Here is a 17,277-nt window from a genome sequence, read left to right as displayed (position 1 = left end):
TTTTTTTTTTTTTTTTTTGAGACAGGGTCTTACCGTGTAGTCAGGTTGGCTTTGAACTCACTATGTAGCCGAGGCTGGCCTGAACTTGTGGTGATCTTCCTGCCTCAGCCTCCTGAGTGCTGGGATGACAGCTGTACATCACCATGTCTGGTGTAAGAGAACATTTTTAAGGGACATGATAATTGGTTCCTCCTGCTGGTTTGGCTTATCGGCCACTGTGTGGTGTGGCCCGGGGCTGCATGTGACTCCTGTGAGTGTGTGGGTCAGGTAACTTCCTGGGTCACTTCCGGCTCCTGTGCTGCTTGGGTGGAAACCACATTTCTTTCCTCCCAGACCTGCAGCATAGTATGTCTTGAATGTGAGATGCCCACAGGTTGGGACCAGGACAGGTTCAGTGTACTGTATGGAGAATAAAGCAAGAGGCATAAATTGATCCATCAACAGAAGTGAAGTCCTGAAAATTCCACTTGACGGAATTAAACCAAGTGGATGTCAGCATCGTATGTGGCTCTGGGGGTTGAGTTGGGAGCCTGCACATCTCCCACCCATGGCCAGCGGGTGTCACGTCTGCTCCCCTTAGTCTTCCATGAGCCACCATGACTGTGATGCCCACCCTCTTCCTGTCCCTGTGTAGAGACATCCTGCTGTCCTACCCTGTTAGGAGGGAACGGCAGGCTCAGAGCACTGCCTTTGAGGTGGCTGCTGCCGTCACTGTCCTTGTCCTTCTGTGGGAGCCACTGCTGAATCCAGCAGCCGGCTCCTTCAGGATCAGTTGCCCAGGGACATCCACATCTCCCAGAGGGTGCCATGGCACAGGCTCTGTGCAGAATGCACCTTCCTGGTGCCATGCTGCGAGCCACAGAGGGGAGGCCAAGGCTGCTGTGGGGGACGCAGAGCCTAGAGTGGCCAGAAGCCCACCTGTGCCCCTGCCCAGGGTCACATGAACACCTCACCTCCTGAGGTCCCTCTTCTGGCCTGATGCAAGGGAAAGTGGGATGTGGCAAGGGCCCTGCAGCTGCTGGCTCAGAGCTCAGGTTCTAGGGTCCCACAAGAGTGCCAGGGTCTCCTGCCAAGACTGGAGCTCAGCTTCAGTTGCAGCTGCTCCAATGGGTCCTGGCCTGGCCGTGGCGAGTCCATGCCTCTTTGGAGGAGACACTGACACAGGAGACGGCAGTTGTGGAGAGGGGGCCCTGGGCAGGATGGGCAGTGTTGGGTCCTGGCTGAGGACATAGCCCACACCCCATGTCCTCAGTGCCCTGGCTGGACCCCCCTGGTCCTACCAGGCCAAGCAGGTGGTGGGGTCCAATGACTGGAAGAGGTCTCCAGACCTTTGTGACAGCAAGTGGGACTGGCCTCCGGTCACCTATGCAGGACCTGCTGGGAGTGGGGTGGGAAGGAGGATGTGAGTGTAAGCGACAGCCCATTCCCCCTCTGGCCGTTGGGGTGTGTGGCCCTGCCCAGGGGGAACCTTCATCCTGCAGGGCTCAGATAAACATGGGCAAAGCAGCTGCCCCACACTAGTCACTTAAGTGTCCCCACATGAGCACAGCCCCCTGTGAGTTTGCACTCAGGGACATAGAAGACACAACTCTGTCCTTGGAGCATCCGCCTTCCTGTTATGGGGACAGAAGAATGTGTCTGCTCTGTGTCCCAGATGCTCCATACATCACAAGGCCATGGAGCCAGGCATGGTGTTGAGGCTGCAGGTGGGGTGGGGTGGTTCCCCCTCCTGAAGGTCAGCAGGGAAGTCGCCGAAACTCTACCCAAGTGTGGAAGCAGGCTGAAAGCAGGCAGCTCAGACAAGGAAGCTTCAGGCTGTAGAAAGAACACAGATTTGACAGGGTCAGTGATGTTGCTCTTCTGAAGTCCTCAGGGACTTCTTCAGGTGGCCAAAGTGCTGAAGTGGGCACCATGCCCAGACTCATACCCAGTGCTCCTGTGCCAGGGAGCAAGACCTAGGGGACAGCACTCATGATCCTCCACGGAAGGGGTTAGACTGGCCATGCCCACAGAGTCTCTGTGGGCAATAGAGGAATTTCAGAGCTGTGACTGAGCTGGGGCCTCACCTAGTACTAAGGGACAGATAGGAGAGTCCATTGTGGAGTCTCCTGCTGTACCTCTACCTGCAACTCATACCTGCTCCTGTTCACACCACATCCCCAGCTCACACCTGCTCCTGCTCATACCTCCTCCCTAGTTCACACCTCCCCTGCAGCGTATACCTCCTGTTCATAGCTCCTGCAGCTCACACCTCCCTTGCTCACACCTCCTTCTGCAGCTTACATTTTGTCCCCCTGCAGCTCACACCACCTCCCCTGCTCACACCTCTTCCCACTCACACCTCTCCCTGCTCATACCTCCTCCTCCTGCTCACACTCTCCACCTCATCCTGTGTGGCCACTGTGTGACCAGACCCTCAGCTGGGCAGAGAAGTTTTATGACTACAGATAAACTGGTTGGCACATATAGAGTCCTATATATCCCTTCACCACCCCACTCCATTTTTCTATTTTGTTAACGTCCTAGATTAAAGAGAAAGATTTTTTACAATTGATAGACGAATATCAATATGTTATTATTGTTTTGGTGCTGGAGATAGAACTTAGGACCTCACACGCCCCGGGCAATTATACATTGATTTAAATCCTTAGTCCTTACGTTAAGGTTCATTGGTGTTGATCTTTGGGTTTGGACAAATGTATAATGACATGTGTCTCCACTGTGGTATCATACAGAGTATTTTCACTACCTAAAATCCTTAGTGTCTTTCCTGTTTACCCACCTGTCTCCCCACCCCCACCCCAGCCCTGGCAACCCTGTCTTCCTTTTTCTGTTCTCTTTTCCAGAATGTCACAGTGGGAATTGTGTAGTATGCAGCCTTTTCAGATTGGCTTCTTTCACTTAACATTAGATGTGTAAGGTTCCTCCTTGTTTTTCATGGCTCAATAGCACATCTCAAAAGAGCATACTATTGCATTGTCTGGATTGACACTTTTAATTTATCCATTCACATATAAAGGACGTCTTGGTTGCTTCTGAGCTTTTGCAGTTATGAATACAGCTACTGTAAAGATTTGGGATGTTAAGTTTTCATCATATTTGAGTAAATATTGTGGAGTGCAATTGCTGGGTTGTGTGGGTTGAATGTAGGTTTAGTTTTGTAAGAAACCACAAACTCTTCCAAAGTGACAGTGCCTTTCTTCATTCTTACCATCTGTGAGTGGTTCCACATACTCACCAGCACCCAGTGGCATTAAGGTTCAGCGTTTTGACCATTCTAGAAGGTGTGTAGTGATGTCTCTTTGTTGGTTTAACAAAACACAGTGAGCATTCATAGGCCTCTTTGCCATCCATATAACTTCTTTGGTGAAGTGTCTGTTCATATCGCTTGCTTGTTTTTAAATTGGGTCATTTTGTAATGCTGAGTTTTAAGACTTTTAGTATATTTTGGAAACCAGTCCTTTATCAAATACATGTTTTGTAATTTTTTTTCCATCTGTGGTGACTTATCTTTTCAGCCTCTAGACAGTCTTTCATGACACAGAACTTTTAAATTTGGATTAAGTTCAATTTACCATTGTTTTCTTTTGGTATTATACCTAAGGGTCATCATCAAACCCCAGGTCATCTTAAAAATATATTTTATAAAGAACTGTATTATTTCACATTTGTTTATAGTCCATATTCAGTTAATGTTTGTTAAAAGTTCAAAAGAACTACATCTAGAATGTTTTTTTTTAAATAGGGATTCCATTGACTCTGTACATTCCATTGAATAGTCCCCTAAATAGTGGTGACTCATCTAGTCCATGCATATGAGATGTCATCCCATGTATTTATGTCTTTCTTAATTTTTAATTTTATAATTTCTTTTTTTCCTCTCCTTTTTTTCCCCTCTGTATGTGCAGTTGTTCATGGACTTCAGACTTTGTTTTGTTGTTGTTGCTTTTTCAGTATTGTATTGGTGATTTGGTATTTTTCTTCTTCTGCATGTAAACTTTGTCTAGATGTATAAAATAACTTGTCGGGACTGCCTTATGAAATTGAGTAAAAAATGACATCCTGACAGTAGTGTCTTCCTATGCATGAACATGGGGTACCTCATCTTTTATTTACTTTGTCTTTAATTTCTTTTATCAGAGTTTTGTAGCTTTCTAATATGGATCTTGTACATACATTGTTAGATTTATTCATAAGCATTTCAGTTTTAGTGGAGCTAATGTCAGTGCTAGTATGTTTTCAATTTCAAATTCCAGTTGTTAATTGCTAACAGTTGATTTTTTAATATAACCTGATGTCCTACAACCTTGCTGTGATCACTTACTAGTTCCAGGAAAGTTTTTGTTGTTTTTTATTTGGGGGAGGCTTCTCCATAGACACATCATTTGCATATAGTTTTTCCCCCTATCTGAATACATTTTATTTTCTTTTATTTACCCTATTACATTAGCTAGGACTCCCATAGGAGGTTGAATCATAGTGATGAATGGGGGCCTTCTTGTTTCTTCCTGATCTTGGTGGGAAAACATCCACTTTCTTACCATTAAGTGTGATGTAAACTGCAGGTCTTTGAGAAAAAAAAATATGTTTACTTATCAAGTTGTGGAAATTCTACTCTATTCCTAGTTTGCTAAGAGATTTTAATTGTTTTGATTTTTTTTGGGGGGGGTACAGGCATTGAACTCAGGACTTTGTGCTTGGGAGGCAGGCAACAGAACCACTGAGCTAAATCCCCAGCCCTGTTTTGATTTTTTGAATCATGAATTTGTGTTGGGTTCTGTTAAGTGGTTTTATCTATAACTATATGTATGATCACGTGAGTTTTCTTCTTCAGCTTGTTGATATAATGAACTATATTAATTTTATATTTATTTTTGAATGTTAAGCCAGCTTTCCATATGTGGGATAAATTCCACCCAATCCTGGTTTATAAATATTTATATACATTGTTGGATTCAATTTGGAAATATTTTGTTGAAGATTTTTAATTTTATTTTTTGTGTTGAAGATTTTTACATCTGTGTTCATAAGAGATATTAATCTATGGATTTCTGTTTTACAAATTGCTTTATCTGCTGTTACTTTTAGGATGATGCTGGCCTCATAGAATGAGTTAGAAAGTGTTCCCTTTCCTTCTAGTTTCAGGAAAAGATTTTAGAGAATTGGTGTAATTTCTTTAAATATCTGGTAGAATTCACCAATGAATCCATCTGGGCCTGGAACTTTCTGTTTTGAAAGGCTATTATTCATTCATTATTAATTATTTCATTGAGAGATAGATCACTAGTCAGAGCATCTGTTTCTCCTTTAGAATGTCTTTTAAGAAATTGGTCTATTTAATCTAAAGCTATCAAATTTGTGGCCATAGTATTTTCATAGCATTTCTAATTATCCTTTTAATGCCCAAAGGGTGAGATACAATGAGTGTACTTTCATTTCTATTATTGATAATTTGTGGGGGGTTTGCTTTGTCTGTTTTTTGTTAACCCAGCTAGTTGTTTTTCGATTCAATTGATTTTTTTTTTTTGAAGAACCACTTTTGGCTGTTGATTTCCTATATTGATTTGCCATTTGTAATTTCATTAATTTCTGCTGAAGTTTTTATTATTCCTCTTCTCCCTTTGGATTTCTTTTTGGTTTCTTAAGCTTAAATTACTAATTTTAGATTTTCTTTCCTAATATGTATATTTAATGCTATAAAATTTCCTGGAAAGACTACGTTCAGAGCATTCCATACATTTGGATACATCCTATTTTCATATTCACTTAATTCAAAATATGTATTTTAAAATTTTTAGTTTTTAGTTCTTTTTTTGAACCATGTGATATTTACAAGTTTGGTGTTTACTATCCATTCATTTTGGGCTTTGCCTGTTATCTTTCTGTTATTGATTCTAGTTTAATTCAGTTGCATTCTGAGAGCATACTTTATAGGTTTTCTACTTTTTTTAATTTAAGGTATGTTTGTGGACCAGAATTTGTTCTGTGTTGGTGAATGTTAATGTGAACTTTGGAGGAATGTGCTGATTCTGCAGTTGTTGGTTGGAGTATTCTATAGCCAGATGTCCCTTAGGCCTGGCTGATTGCTGGTACTGTTTGGGTCAACTCTTTATGACCTCCTGCCTGCTGGACCTGTTTCTGAAAGAGGGAGTTGAAGTCTAGGCTGTGCTGGTGAACTTGGTTAATTCTCATTACACTTCTACCAAAAGTTCTTGCCTCATACAATTTGATGGTATGTTGTTAGATGCATACTTGCTTAGGATTGCTATGTCCTTTTGGAAGATTGACTCCTTCATCATTAGGTAATATCCCTCCACAATTTTGATTGTTTTTACATGTTTTTGTTTTGTTTGTACTGGGGATTGAACTCTGGTCCTTGACCTTGTGAGGCAGGGGGCAGAACCACTGAGCTAAATCCCTGGCCCTTGTTTTTACATATTTATCTGAAATTAATATAGCTATTTCAGCTTCATTTTAATTAGTGTTGGTGTGATATATCTTTGTCCATTCACCTACTTTATTTTTATTTATTTATTATTTATTTTTGGTACCAGGGATCAAACTCATGACCTTGTGCTTGCCAGACAGGTGCTGTTCTGCTGAGCTAAATCCCCAGCCCCATTCATCTACTTTAAAAAATTATGGGGGCCCGGGATTTAGCTCAGTGGTGCTGCCACCTGCCTCGCAAGCACAAGGTCCTAAGTTTGATCCCCAGCACCAACAAACAAACAAACAAAAATAAAAAATGTGGCCAGGTGTGATGGTGCACGCCTGTAATCCCAGCACTCGGGAGGCTGAGGCCGGAGGATTGCTGTGAGTTCGAGATCAGTCTGGCCTACATAGTGAGTTCCAGGGCAGTCTCAACTACATAGTGAGACCTTGTCTCAAAAAAAAAAAATTGTGGTGAAACACACATAATATTTGCCACTTTAACCATTAAAAATAAGCTTAAGTAAATATAATAAAAATAATATTTGAGTGTTTACATCAGAATATGCATTGGTTTTTCATTTTTACAAAAGCTCTGAAAGGTATGGTTTTCATTTCATTTTCAGATGAGAATTTTTCTCAAGCTCACATAATTTCCCAATGGCAGAGTCCAGAAATGGACAGTGAATTGTCAGTACAAGCTATTGGCCCTATACTTGATCTTAGCCAAAAGGCTGAGAAGCAATTGCTATTGGCCCTGTAAGCTATTGTTTTCTCTTAAGTTTGCACAAATAATTCATCTATTTATATTCTAATCTGCCTAGTTTTCATTTATTTATTTTTCTTGTGTATCATGTACCTAACATAAAGTTACCATTTTTCCTTTCTTTCTTTCCATTGTTAGTGTGAAATGAACTCAGGTCCTTGGCCCTAAGCTAGATCCCCAGCCATTTTTTGCGGGGTGCCAGGGGACCGGGGATCAAACTCTGGACCTTGTGTTTGCAAGGCAGGTGCCAGAACCACTGAGCTAAATCCCCGGCCCTCCCCAGCCCTTTTTTGAATTAGGGTCTCACCAAGTTGCCCAGGTTGGGCATTTGCATTCCTCCTGCCTCAGCCGCTTAGGATGCTGGAACTACATTTTGACCATTTTTAAGTGTACAATTTGGTGACATCCTCCTCTCATCCACCAGCCAGGTTCCAAATTTTATTGTCTTCCCCATCTGCACTCAGGAAACACTTCCCATTCTTTCTTTCCTCTAGAGCCCAAGAGCCAATTCCTCTTTGCTTCTGTGACTTGGTCTCTTCTAGATCCCTCATATAAGAGACAGACTGTAGTATATGCCCTTATGTTCTATAGTATAGTATTTGCTAAGTTCATCCACATTGTAGTGTATGTTAGGATTCCCTTCCTTTTTGAGGCTGAATGCACATACCACCACACTTTGTAAATCCATTCTTCAGTTGATGAACATGTGGCTTGCTTCTGCCTTTTGATTCTTAGGAATAATGTTATGAATATTGTCCAGGCATGTTGATGCATGCCTGTAATGCCAATGCTCAGGCAAAGGCAAAAGAATCACTGAGAGTTCAAGGGCAGCCTGGGCTACATAGTGAGCTCAAGATCAGCCTGGATTACATAGCAAGACCCTGACTCCAAAAAAAAAAAAAAAAAAGAGAGAAAAAGGAAAGAAAGAGTATTGTTCCACAGCTGACAGTTTTAATTCATACTTTCGATTCTTTCTGCCCCACCTTTTGGTCATTCTCTTTAACTCTAAGAGGAACTGACAGAGTGTTTTCACAGTGGCTGCACTGTTTACATTCTCACCAGCAACATGCAAGGGCCAAGTTCTCCACTTCCTCATCAACATTTGTTTCCAGTTTTTTTTTCTTTTAATTTAAAAAAGTTTTGTGATAGTTATCTTGAGAGATGTGAAGTGTTATCTCGCTACAGTTTGAGTCGATTTCCTTCATGCCTAGTGGTGTTGAGCATATTTTTTGTGTGCTTGTTGGCCACTTGATGTCTTCTTTGGAGAAAGGTCTGTTCACATTCTTTGCTTCTTTTAGAGCTGGCTTTTTGGTTTTGCTTTTGACTTTTATGAATTCTGTTATAACAATCACTTAGATACATGGATTGTAAATATTTTACCTATTCTGTGTGTTGTGTTTTCACTCTCTTGATAGTCTTTTGATGTTCCAAAGTTTTGTTTTTGGTGAAGTCCAGCTTATCTATTTTTCTTTTGTTTTTTATACTTTTTGTGTCATACCTAAGAAATCATTACCAAATCCCAATACCATGAATATTTCCACCTATGCTTTAGAATTTTAGCTTTTAAATTTAAGTCTTTGATTTAGAGTTAAATTTTATAAATGGGTAAAATAAAGGTCCACCTGTATTCTTTTGCATGTGGATGTTTAGCTTCCCCAGCATCACTTGTTGAAAAGACTGACCTGTCTTTTTCCTACAGAATGATCTTAGCCCCATATATGGGAGAGTTTATTTTTGGGCTCCATTTCACATATGTGCATGCACATGACTGGTGTGTGTGTGTGTGTGTGTGTGTGTGTGTGTATGTGTGTATGTGAGTAGTATATTGAGGATCAAACACAGAACACCAGACGGACACTCTACCACTGAACCACACCCCCAGCCCCTAAGGGTGCAGTTAGGTGGCATTAGGTACATTCATGCTGTCATCACCAGCCACACTTTCCACTGTATTCTGTTAATCTATCTCTTTTTTTTTTCAGGCCTGGGGATCGAACTCAGGACCTTGTGCTTGCCAAGAAGGCAGGGTGCCACTGAGCTACCATACTGTTTTATTTTCCCATATTGCTTTGATTACTGTAGCTTTGTAGTAAGTTGAAATCAGGGAATATGAGTCCAACTTTGCTCTTTTTTTTCCAATATTATTTTGGACATTTGATGTCCCTTGGGATGCTATATAGAGATTTTTCTGTTTCTGGGGTGGGGAGAACCATTGGGAATTTGGTACATTGCTTTGAGAAATACCATGCCTTTATTCTTTATATATGTCTTTATATTTAAAGTGGGTTTCTTGTAGGTAGCATACAGTTGGATTTTTAAAAATCCAATTCAGTCTGTCTTTTAAATGATTATTTAGATTCACTGACATGTAATTCCTGATATAGTTGGGTTAACAGATACCTATTTTTTGTTAGTTTCTGTTTCATTTTTTGTCTTTATTTTTCTTCCTTGTGACCTGAGGATTTTGTATGATTTTCATTTTCTCTGCTCTCTCAGCATATCAGTAATCCTCCTCTTTCTTTTCTTCCCCCTTTGTCTTCTCTTTTTCTTCTCCCCCTTCCTCTCTCCTTCCCATCCTCCTCCCCTCTAAGGCAACCCCAATTTATGATGTGCATTTATCACAATTCCAAGAGCCTCTCAACACCAGCTGCTTTCCAGGGAGTAAAGTAGTGCATGGACTGTGTATGACATTGTTCCTAACTCCTCCGTCTCCTGTATAATACTGCTTCCTCTCTCATGTCCACAGGCTGTAATCCCCAAATACACTATTGCTGGTACAGTATTTTGTTTTGTTTTGGGTTTTTTTGGTACTGGGGATCGATCCAATTCAGGTCCTTGTGCTTGAAAGGAAGGTGGTAACACTGAGCTATGTCTCTGTTACAGTATTTTTAAAAAGCTGTTGTCTGTTAACTCCAGAATAAGAAAAAGATTTCACATCATCTTTGCTTATTCCTTCTCTCCTTTTCTCTATAATGATCTAGATTCCCAACCCATGTCATTGTCTTTTTGGAAGAACTACTTTTAACATTTTTACCAAGGCAAGCTTAGTGTCAGTCCCCTCAGTTTTTGTTGAAGGATGTTGTTATATCTTCTTTACCCTCAAAGGATAATTCCTCTGGTGATAGAATTCTGGGCTGGTGGTTCTTTCAACATCTTGGGCATTTAATACTGCTGTTCTTGTCTGCAAGCTTTCTGAAGCGAAGTCTGATGAGATTCTTATTTTTGTTCAGATATAGATAGCATGCTTTTTATTAGTGGCTTCTTTAGAGACCTCTTGGCCTTTGACGTTTTCAGTTTGAATATGATATTCCTAGGTATAGATTTTTGGGTACATATTCTGTTTGGGATTCTCTGAGCTTAGATCTGTGCTGTGGTATCTGTCTTTAATTTTGGAAAGCAGTTGGTTATTATTCAGATATTTCTGTTTCTTTATTCCTTTTTTCTTCTCCTTCCAGTATTCCCATTACATGTTTGTTACACTTTTTGTAAATTTTTAAAGTTCTAGGATAATTTGTTTGGTTGTTTTCATTCTTTCTTCTCTTTGCATTTTTGTTTTGGAAGCTCCATTGGTATTTCTCCCTTCAGAGTGTGGAGGTCTTCAAAGGCATTCTTCACTTTTGTTGGTGTTCTTGATTTCCAGCATTTCCTTTTCATTATTTCTTAATGTTTTCATATTTCTTTTTGCATTCCTTGTCTGTTTTTGCACATAGTCCAGATCTTCCATTAGAGCCCTTCACATATTAATCACAGTTGTTTCAAATTCTATCTGATGATTGGAAAATACATCTGCCACATCAGAGTATAGTTCCAGTACTTGCTCTGTATTCTAAGACTGCTTTTTGTCTTTTTGTATGCCTTGTAGCTTTTTGTTGTACATGGAAGTTGGATATGGTGTATCAGGTAAAAGGAATCTATCAAAGAGTCTATTGGAAGTGGTAATGGCTGGGGGTGGTGGTGAGGAGAAAGCATGCTATAGTTCTGCAGTCACTCTCAGTGTCTACAGTCCTGTGGTCAGTGTCAGTGTGTTAGTGGGCCTATGCTATCAGGCTGTGCCTTCATACATGTGATTCAGTCTCTCTCTTCCTCCCCTTCTGTGGACAACTAGGAAGGGCTGTGGTTGAGTGTTTTCCTTCCCCTTGATGTATTGGTTCTTTTGAATGAGCATCTCCTAAGGGCAGTCTCTGTTCAGAAGAACAGAATGCTCTAGTGTACAGTGGTACCTCAGTTTACAAACTTCTTTCCACGATTCTGGTCACAAACCAGATTGGAAAAGAACCAATCAAATTTCCCCATAAGTCAACATTAATCCATTGAATTTGATTTGGCTCATTACCAATTTGATTTGTAATCATTCTGTACTGCACATGTGTGCTTTCAAAACAAACAAACACCAAACAAACGAGGATTACCTTCCAATTCCTCTGCCTGAAGTTGAAGTCTTGGTTTTTCTCCTGGAGGTGAATGCACCTGTCAGGCTGACTGCGTGCCCTGGAGTTTCACCTCTCAGCTGGGCCGTGTTGCCCCAAGCCTCCAGCACTCATCCCCTGGAGTTCCAGTTTCTCCCTGCACTGTTCTGGGGGGTCTGTGCCCCATTCCAGGCACGGTTTCCTGTGACCTCCGTTCTTTGATGGCTCCAGGAACCTGTTGGTTCCACTGTGCTCCACTTGTCTGTGTGGAAGGAGTGACAGCTGCTAGGCGTCTCACGTGGGACCAGAAGATGTCTGCGGCTTTGCTTTTCACCTCCTGGTCTTCACAGAATATGGCGAAGAACTCAGTCCTCTGGGGAGGTGGGGCTGGGACCTGCTGTCCTAACACACAGCACAGCACCTGGTGTGATCCTCCTGCTCCTGGGGGCCCTGCCCTGCATGCTGCTGTCCCCAGCCCTTGGTGCAGAGCAGGTGAAGGCATGGGCATAAACTGGCTTGTGCTTCCTCCTGCCATGGTCCCTGTGGCATAGCCAGGACCAAAAACATACTTAGCCTACCATGGAGACGGTGTTCCCTGGGACGGGGGGATTCCAGGTCACCAGGAGCCTAGGAGGAGAAAGGAGTAGCAGACAGGAGCACAGGTGGGTGCAGACACAGGGCTGGCAGGGCAGGGCTACCCGCAGACATGGGGCTTGGCTGAGAACCCCCAGTGCACGCTTCACTATCCTTCATGCTGTACCTCATGCCCTTTGGCTATGTGTCAGTGCCAGGGGCCTGTGTCCTGACCGTCTCCACTCTGTCCCTCCTGTCCTGCTGTGAGGATGGACAGATACCTGCCATGTTACTGTGGGGCAGGGAAGGCCCTGGAGGAGAGGTGGAGGCTGGGGTTTCATTCCTCAGAGATGAGAAGGACACGCTGGTGCCAGATGGAGGGCGTGGAGCTGCTATCCAGGGATGACCAAGGGTCCCAGCTGTGTCAGGGAGGGCTGGTGGTCCCCAGGTGTGGACATCAGGGCTGTAAAGTCCTATGGTGTCGCAGATGCGGGTTAATGCCATGGCGTTCTTACATTCTGTGTCAATCGCCAGCACAGGGGAGGAGCTGCCAGGCCCTACACGGCGCCAGGTCGCTGGGCCCTGCTTTGGTTCAGGGGACTGGAAGGGTCCCCTCTGTCACTGCTCCACGAGAGCCTCTTTAGGTATCCAGGAATGGCCTGGGGTGACTCACAGTGCTGTTGGGAGCATAAGGATTCCTGCTCACAGGGACTGGCGAGGTGGGGCTCCCAGCCTGGCCCTGCCCTGGTGAGAGGGCAGAAAAAAGGGGGCCTCTGTCTCAGCCTGTCGCAGCTGTGGTCCTGGGGTCTGGCTGTGGCTATACTGGACAGACAGACAGCACTGCCCTGACGTGTTGTGGGTTCTGTCACACAGGGCTTTGAGGGGGCTTTGATGTGCAACTCTGAGAAGGCCCAGCCCTCTGGAGACCCACGTGCAGAGAGGTGAGGGGTCTGTGGTCCGCAGCACAGACAGCCATGCTGAAGCCCCTGACAAGTCCTGCAGCTTGAAGGGAAGGACAGAAATGTTGTGTCACCAGCGGGTTCCCTGATTCTTTGCCCAGAAAACCCCTTTGGTACCTAACATCTGTTGCATCCAGAGGAGCGGTATCGTCAGGATGTAATATGGGGACTATTTCTCTGCTGCAGGCAGTGGCAGATTCCATAAGCAGAACAGGGGGCCAGCATTGTTATGGCTGTATAATGTCCCCCTAAACCTGTATGTGGAACCTTGGCACCCAGGACTTAAGAACATGAACCTGTGTTGGGAAAAGCAAAGCTGCAGGTGCAGCTAGTCAGGTTAGGATGCGGCCATATGGTGTTATTAAAAAAGGGGAACTAAGCATAGGCCCCTGTGTGACCATGCTGCACCATCTGCCAAGATGGGGAAAGCGCAGTTTTTTTCCAGTACTGGAGATTGGACCTTCACACTTTCAGGGCCTTCAGACTGAGCTTCTTTATTTTTCAATTTGAGACAGGGTCTTGCTGAATGGTTAAGTTGCCTCAGCCTCCTGGAGTGCTGGGAGTTTGTTTTCAGAGGGATAAAGGGCCTCCATGCCTGGCTCTGGGGCTGTGGTGAATTAAATGTAAAAGGGGATCCAGGCATGATGGCGCACACCTGTAATCCCAGCATTCAGGAGGCTGAGGCAGGGGTATTGCTGTGAGTTCGAGACCAGCCTGGGCTACATAGTGAGTTCCAGGTCGGTCTCAACTACATAGTGAGACCCTGTCTCAAAAAAAACAACAAACAAGAACAGCAACAAAAAAATGTAAAAGGGGATCCAGGCATGATGGCGCACACCTGTAATCCCAGCATTCAGGAGGCTGAGGCAGGGGTATTGCTGTGAGTTCGAGACCAGCCTGGGCTACATAGTGAGTTCCAGGTCGGTCTCAACTACATAGTGAGACCCTGTCTCAAAAAAAACAAAAAACAATAACAGCAACAAAAAAATGTAAAAGGGGAAAATGAAATAGGAGCTTACTGTTGGTGCTTGGGTGCAACTGGTGACATTTGGGTGTTGTCTCACGCGTGACCCCAAGCCTGGGAAGGCTGGGAGGTTAGAGCCAAAGGCAGGGGTCTGATTCCAGGGAAATACTGAGGGGCAACAGCAGAGAAGGAGTGATGATGATCCTAAATGTGTGAGAAGACGCCTCTCACTGGCACCAGCGAAGGCAGGGCCAGGGTGATCACCAGCGGCCCCTCAGGTTGAGAATGTGACAGCGACTTCACTGTGTTCTGCAGCTGCAGAGGCTGTAGACACAGGAGTAGCAGCAGCACAGCCCGTGCACGGGAGAAAAATGCCACAGTAACCGCAGCACAGTGTTTCATACAGAAGTTTCTGTTTCCTCCAGATTGCTTGGGTCAGTGATAAGATCTAGAAGGGCATGTACCTGTCACCCTAGCTACTCGGGAGGCTGAGGCAGGAGGATTGCATGAGCCTAGGAGTTTGGGGACAGCCTTGGGAACATAGCAAGACTTCATCTCAAAATAAACAAAGAAATACATGAGGTGTGGTGGTGCCCACCTGTGATCCCGGCACTCAGGGAGGTTGAGGTAAGGCAGGAGGATCACAAGTTTGATCCCAACCCTGGCAACTTAGTGACTTAATGAGAGTCTGTCTCAAAATAAAAGTAAAAAGAGGTGGGGAGGTAGCACAGTGTGACAGCCTAATTCTCAGTATTTTGTTATTATTAATTATTAATTATTAAAATATGAAAAGCTCTCTCTTTATTCTTCCAGAGGTCATTGTAATCAGAGGTAGGAAAGCTTTTTTTAGAAGTCATCAATACACAGACAAATAGCAACTTGGTTACATTTCAAAAACAAAGCCCCTGTTGTCCCCACCTGGGCTGACCAGCCAGAGTGGACCTGGTAGCCTGAGGCTGTCTCAGAAGAGCCATGTAGTAACTGCAGCAGGAAACAAACCCAGTGCCCACTGGACCTAATCCAGAACCCTGCTGAGGACCTACGTGTGGCAGGGGCTGTGCTCGTCCTGTGTGGTCTGCCCTAGTGCTCATGGGGCCTTGCCCAGAGCTCTGCACGGGAAGTGTCTGTGCATAGCAGGCAGAAGTGGGGTCTGCTTTTCCTCAAGGGTCCTGGGTGTTCTTGAGCCCCAGACTAGCTGGTGGCCTTTCTGAGGATGAGCTGGGCCCTGGCACAGTCCTGGGCCATCATGGCTGGTGGCTCCTGGAGTGAGTGGAGGGCGGTGTAGTCATTGTCCCCTCTGACAAAGTCCCCAACGCAGCAGAGGAGGCCGCTAGCTCCCCAGTAACCCCTCCTTCACCGGAATGGAGGCCTGGCCAAGAGGGCCTGTGAGAGGCTGTCCCCACCCCGCTGTGGTTACAGGTGGGATCCAGAGCCCCCTTCTTTAGCTGCAGCCTGCAGGGCCCATGCTGTGCAAGACCCTGTGGTTCATCGTGGAAAGGCTAAGTGACAGGCTCTGGGGACAGCCAGACAGTGGGAACCACAGATGGAGGTTCTGAGGTGGTCACTTTGGGGGTCCCTCAGAGCTGAGGTTCCTGGAACCCTGGCCCCAGACGCTGCCTCTGATGGGAGGAGCTACCTGCCCAGAGTGGAGGAGAGGAAGGGAATAGACCCTTCCACCCTGTCCGCCCCTCCCTCAGCACCACCTGTCCAGTTGTCTGTGGGACCCATCCCCTTCCTCCCGGGGACCTGTCTGCACTCCTGCACAGAATTCATTGCTTCCGAGCTGCCAGGATGCTTCCTGGCACTGCACATCCCACTGTAAATGCAACAGCATTCTGCATCTTTAGCAGGGCAGGGACTCAAAGAGCGCCATCTTCATTAGCTTTGTTTGATCTTAAAGCCCCATTATGGGGCTGGTGTCCATGGACCTCATGATCTGAACAAATTGCTTTTCCCCAGCTTCGGTGGTGTCATAAGCCTGGACCCTCAGGCCTTCTTAGTTCCTCTTGCCCTCTGGTCACTTTTTTTTTTCTTTGGTACCAGGGATCGAACTTGGTTCCTTGTGCTTGAGAGGCAGGCAGTGGAACCAATGAGCTACATCCCCGGCCCTCAGGTCACTTCTGACTCCTGTATCCCAGGCCAGACACTACCTGCCACCAGGATCTGGGGAGGGTGTGTGTGGAGGGGAGGAGAATAGGCAAATGCTAACTGTATTAAAGTAAAGAAATGGAGCTGAGACCACACCCTCTGGGTGTGGGGGCAGAGGGCGTACCCAGGGAGGCCAGCTGCCTGAACCTATCCCCTGCAGACCTCATCAGGACTATGGGTTGCTTTAACCTACATTCCCAAGCTCTCACCTGGCCTGCAGGTGAACCAACATCCCTTCAGCCCCCTCCCAGGCTTCCCTGCCTCTGCATGACACAGGAACAGAGGGGGACCACGGGGGACCCACTCCTCTAGCTCTGCACCTGAATTACATGAGCTCCTTCCTCCCTCTTAACACCATCCATGAGTCCCTGTGTCCAGCTGCACCGAATCCCATCCACCTGCCCTCTGAGGATGACGCACTGGGTTCTGTAGACTTGGCGTGAGCACCTTTGGACAGACACTGAATCCAGCTGACCCCAGGACATGGGGCCCAAGGTTGAGAGGGCTGGAGGGGCACAGGCCTGAGAGTGTTTCCAGGGGATTAATTGGCTCTCTCCCCCATCTCTCTATCCCCCTCCCCGATTTCCTGCCTAGGGGGGCTTTCTCTGTGGTCCGCCGCTGCGTCAAGCTCTGTACTGGCCATGAATATGCTGCCAAGATCATCAACACCAAGAAGTTGTCTGCCAGAGGTAGGTGTGTGTGTGTGTGTGTCCTGAGGGCCAGGCCAGGCTGGACAGGGTGGTGGCTGGGGGACTCTGGGGATGGGCTATGACCAGGGCACCTAAGGGTCTGTGGGCCCCTGCCTGGCCTCCCCATTGCTGGTCTATGGTCTCTGTCCCTGAGCTGGAGGGAAGGTGCTCATGGCCCAGCATGCTGTCCTGTGATCACAGGGCTGCAGCCAGGGAGGAGCCCGTGATGTCCAGCCTCAGGCAGCTGTGGGGCTCTGTGGCTGACCTAAGTGTGGTGGGCTTGAACTTGGGGCCTTCACAATGAGCTCCTTCTGAAACCCCCTTTTTTTTTTTTTTTTTTTTT

The 17,277-nt window shown here is 45.5% G+C and overlaps 1 protein-coding gene across 1 annotated transcript in view; it reads left to right on the top strand.

Moving 5' to 3' along the window:
* The window catches only part of Camk2b (calcium/calmodulin dependent protein kinase II beta), a 91,899-nt gene that overhangs the window by 29,029 nt on the left and 45,593 nt on the right, over positions 1-17,277 (top strand). Inside the window, exon 2 of the mRNA XM_033765281.1 lies at positions 16,783-16,934. Within this exon, the coding sequence (XP_033621172.1) occupies positions 16,783-16,934 (152 nt within the window). The remainder of the gene's footprint in view (positions 1-16,782; positions 16,935-17,277) is intronic.

This window comes from Fukomys damarensis, unplaced genomic scaffold, assembly GCF_012274545.1.
Source record: "Fukomys damarensis isolate Sample0158 unplaced genomic scaffold, DMR_v1.0_HiC HiC_scaffold_17, whole genome shotgun sequence".
NCBI classification, from domain to species: domain Eukaryota; kingdom Metazoa; phylum Chordata; class Mammalia; order Rodentia; family Bathyergidae; genus Fukomys; species Fukomys damarensis.
The sequence above is the reverse complement of the archived record's forward strand: the minus strand, read 5'-3'. Positions and strand labels throughout refer to the sequence as shown.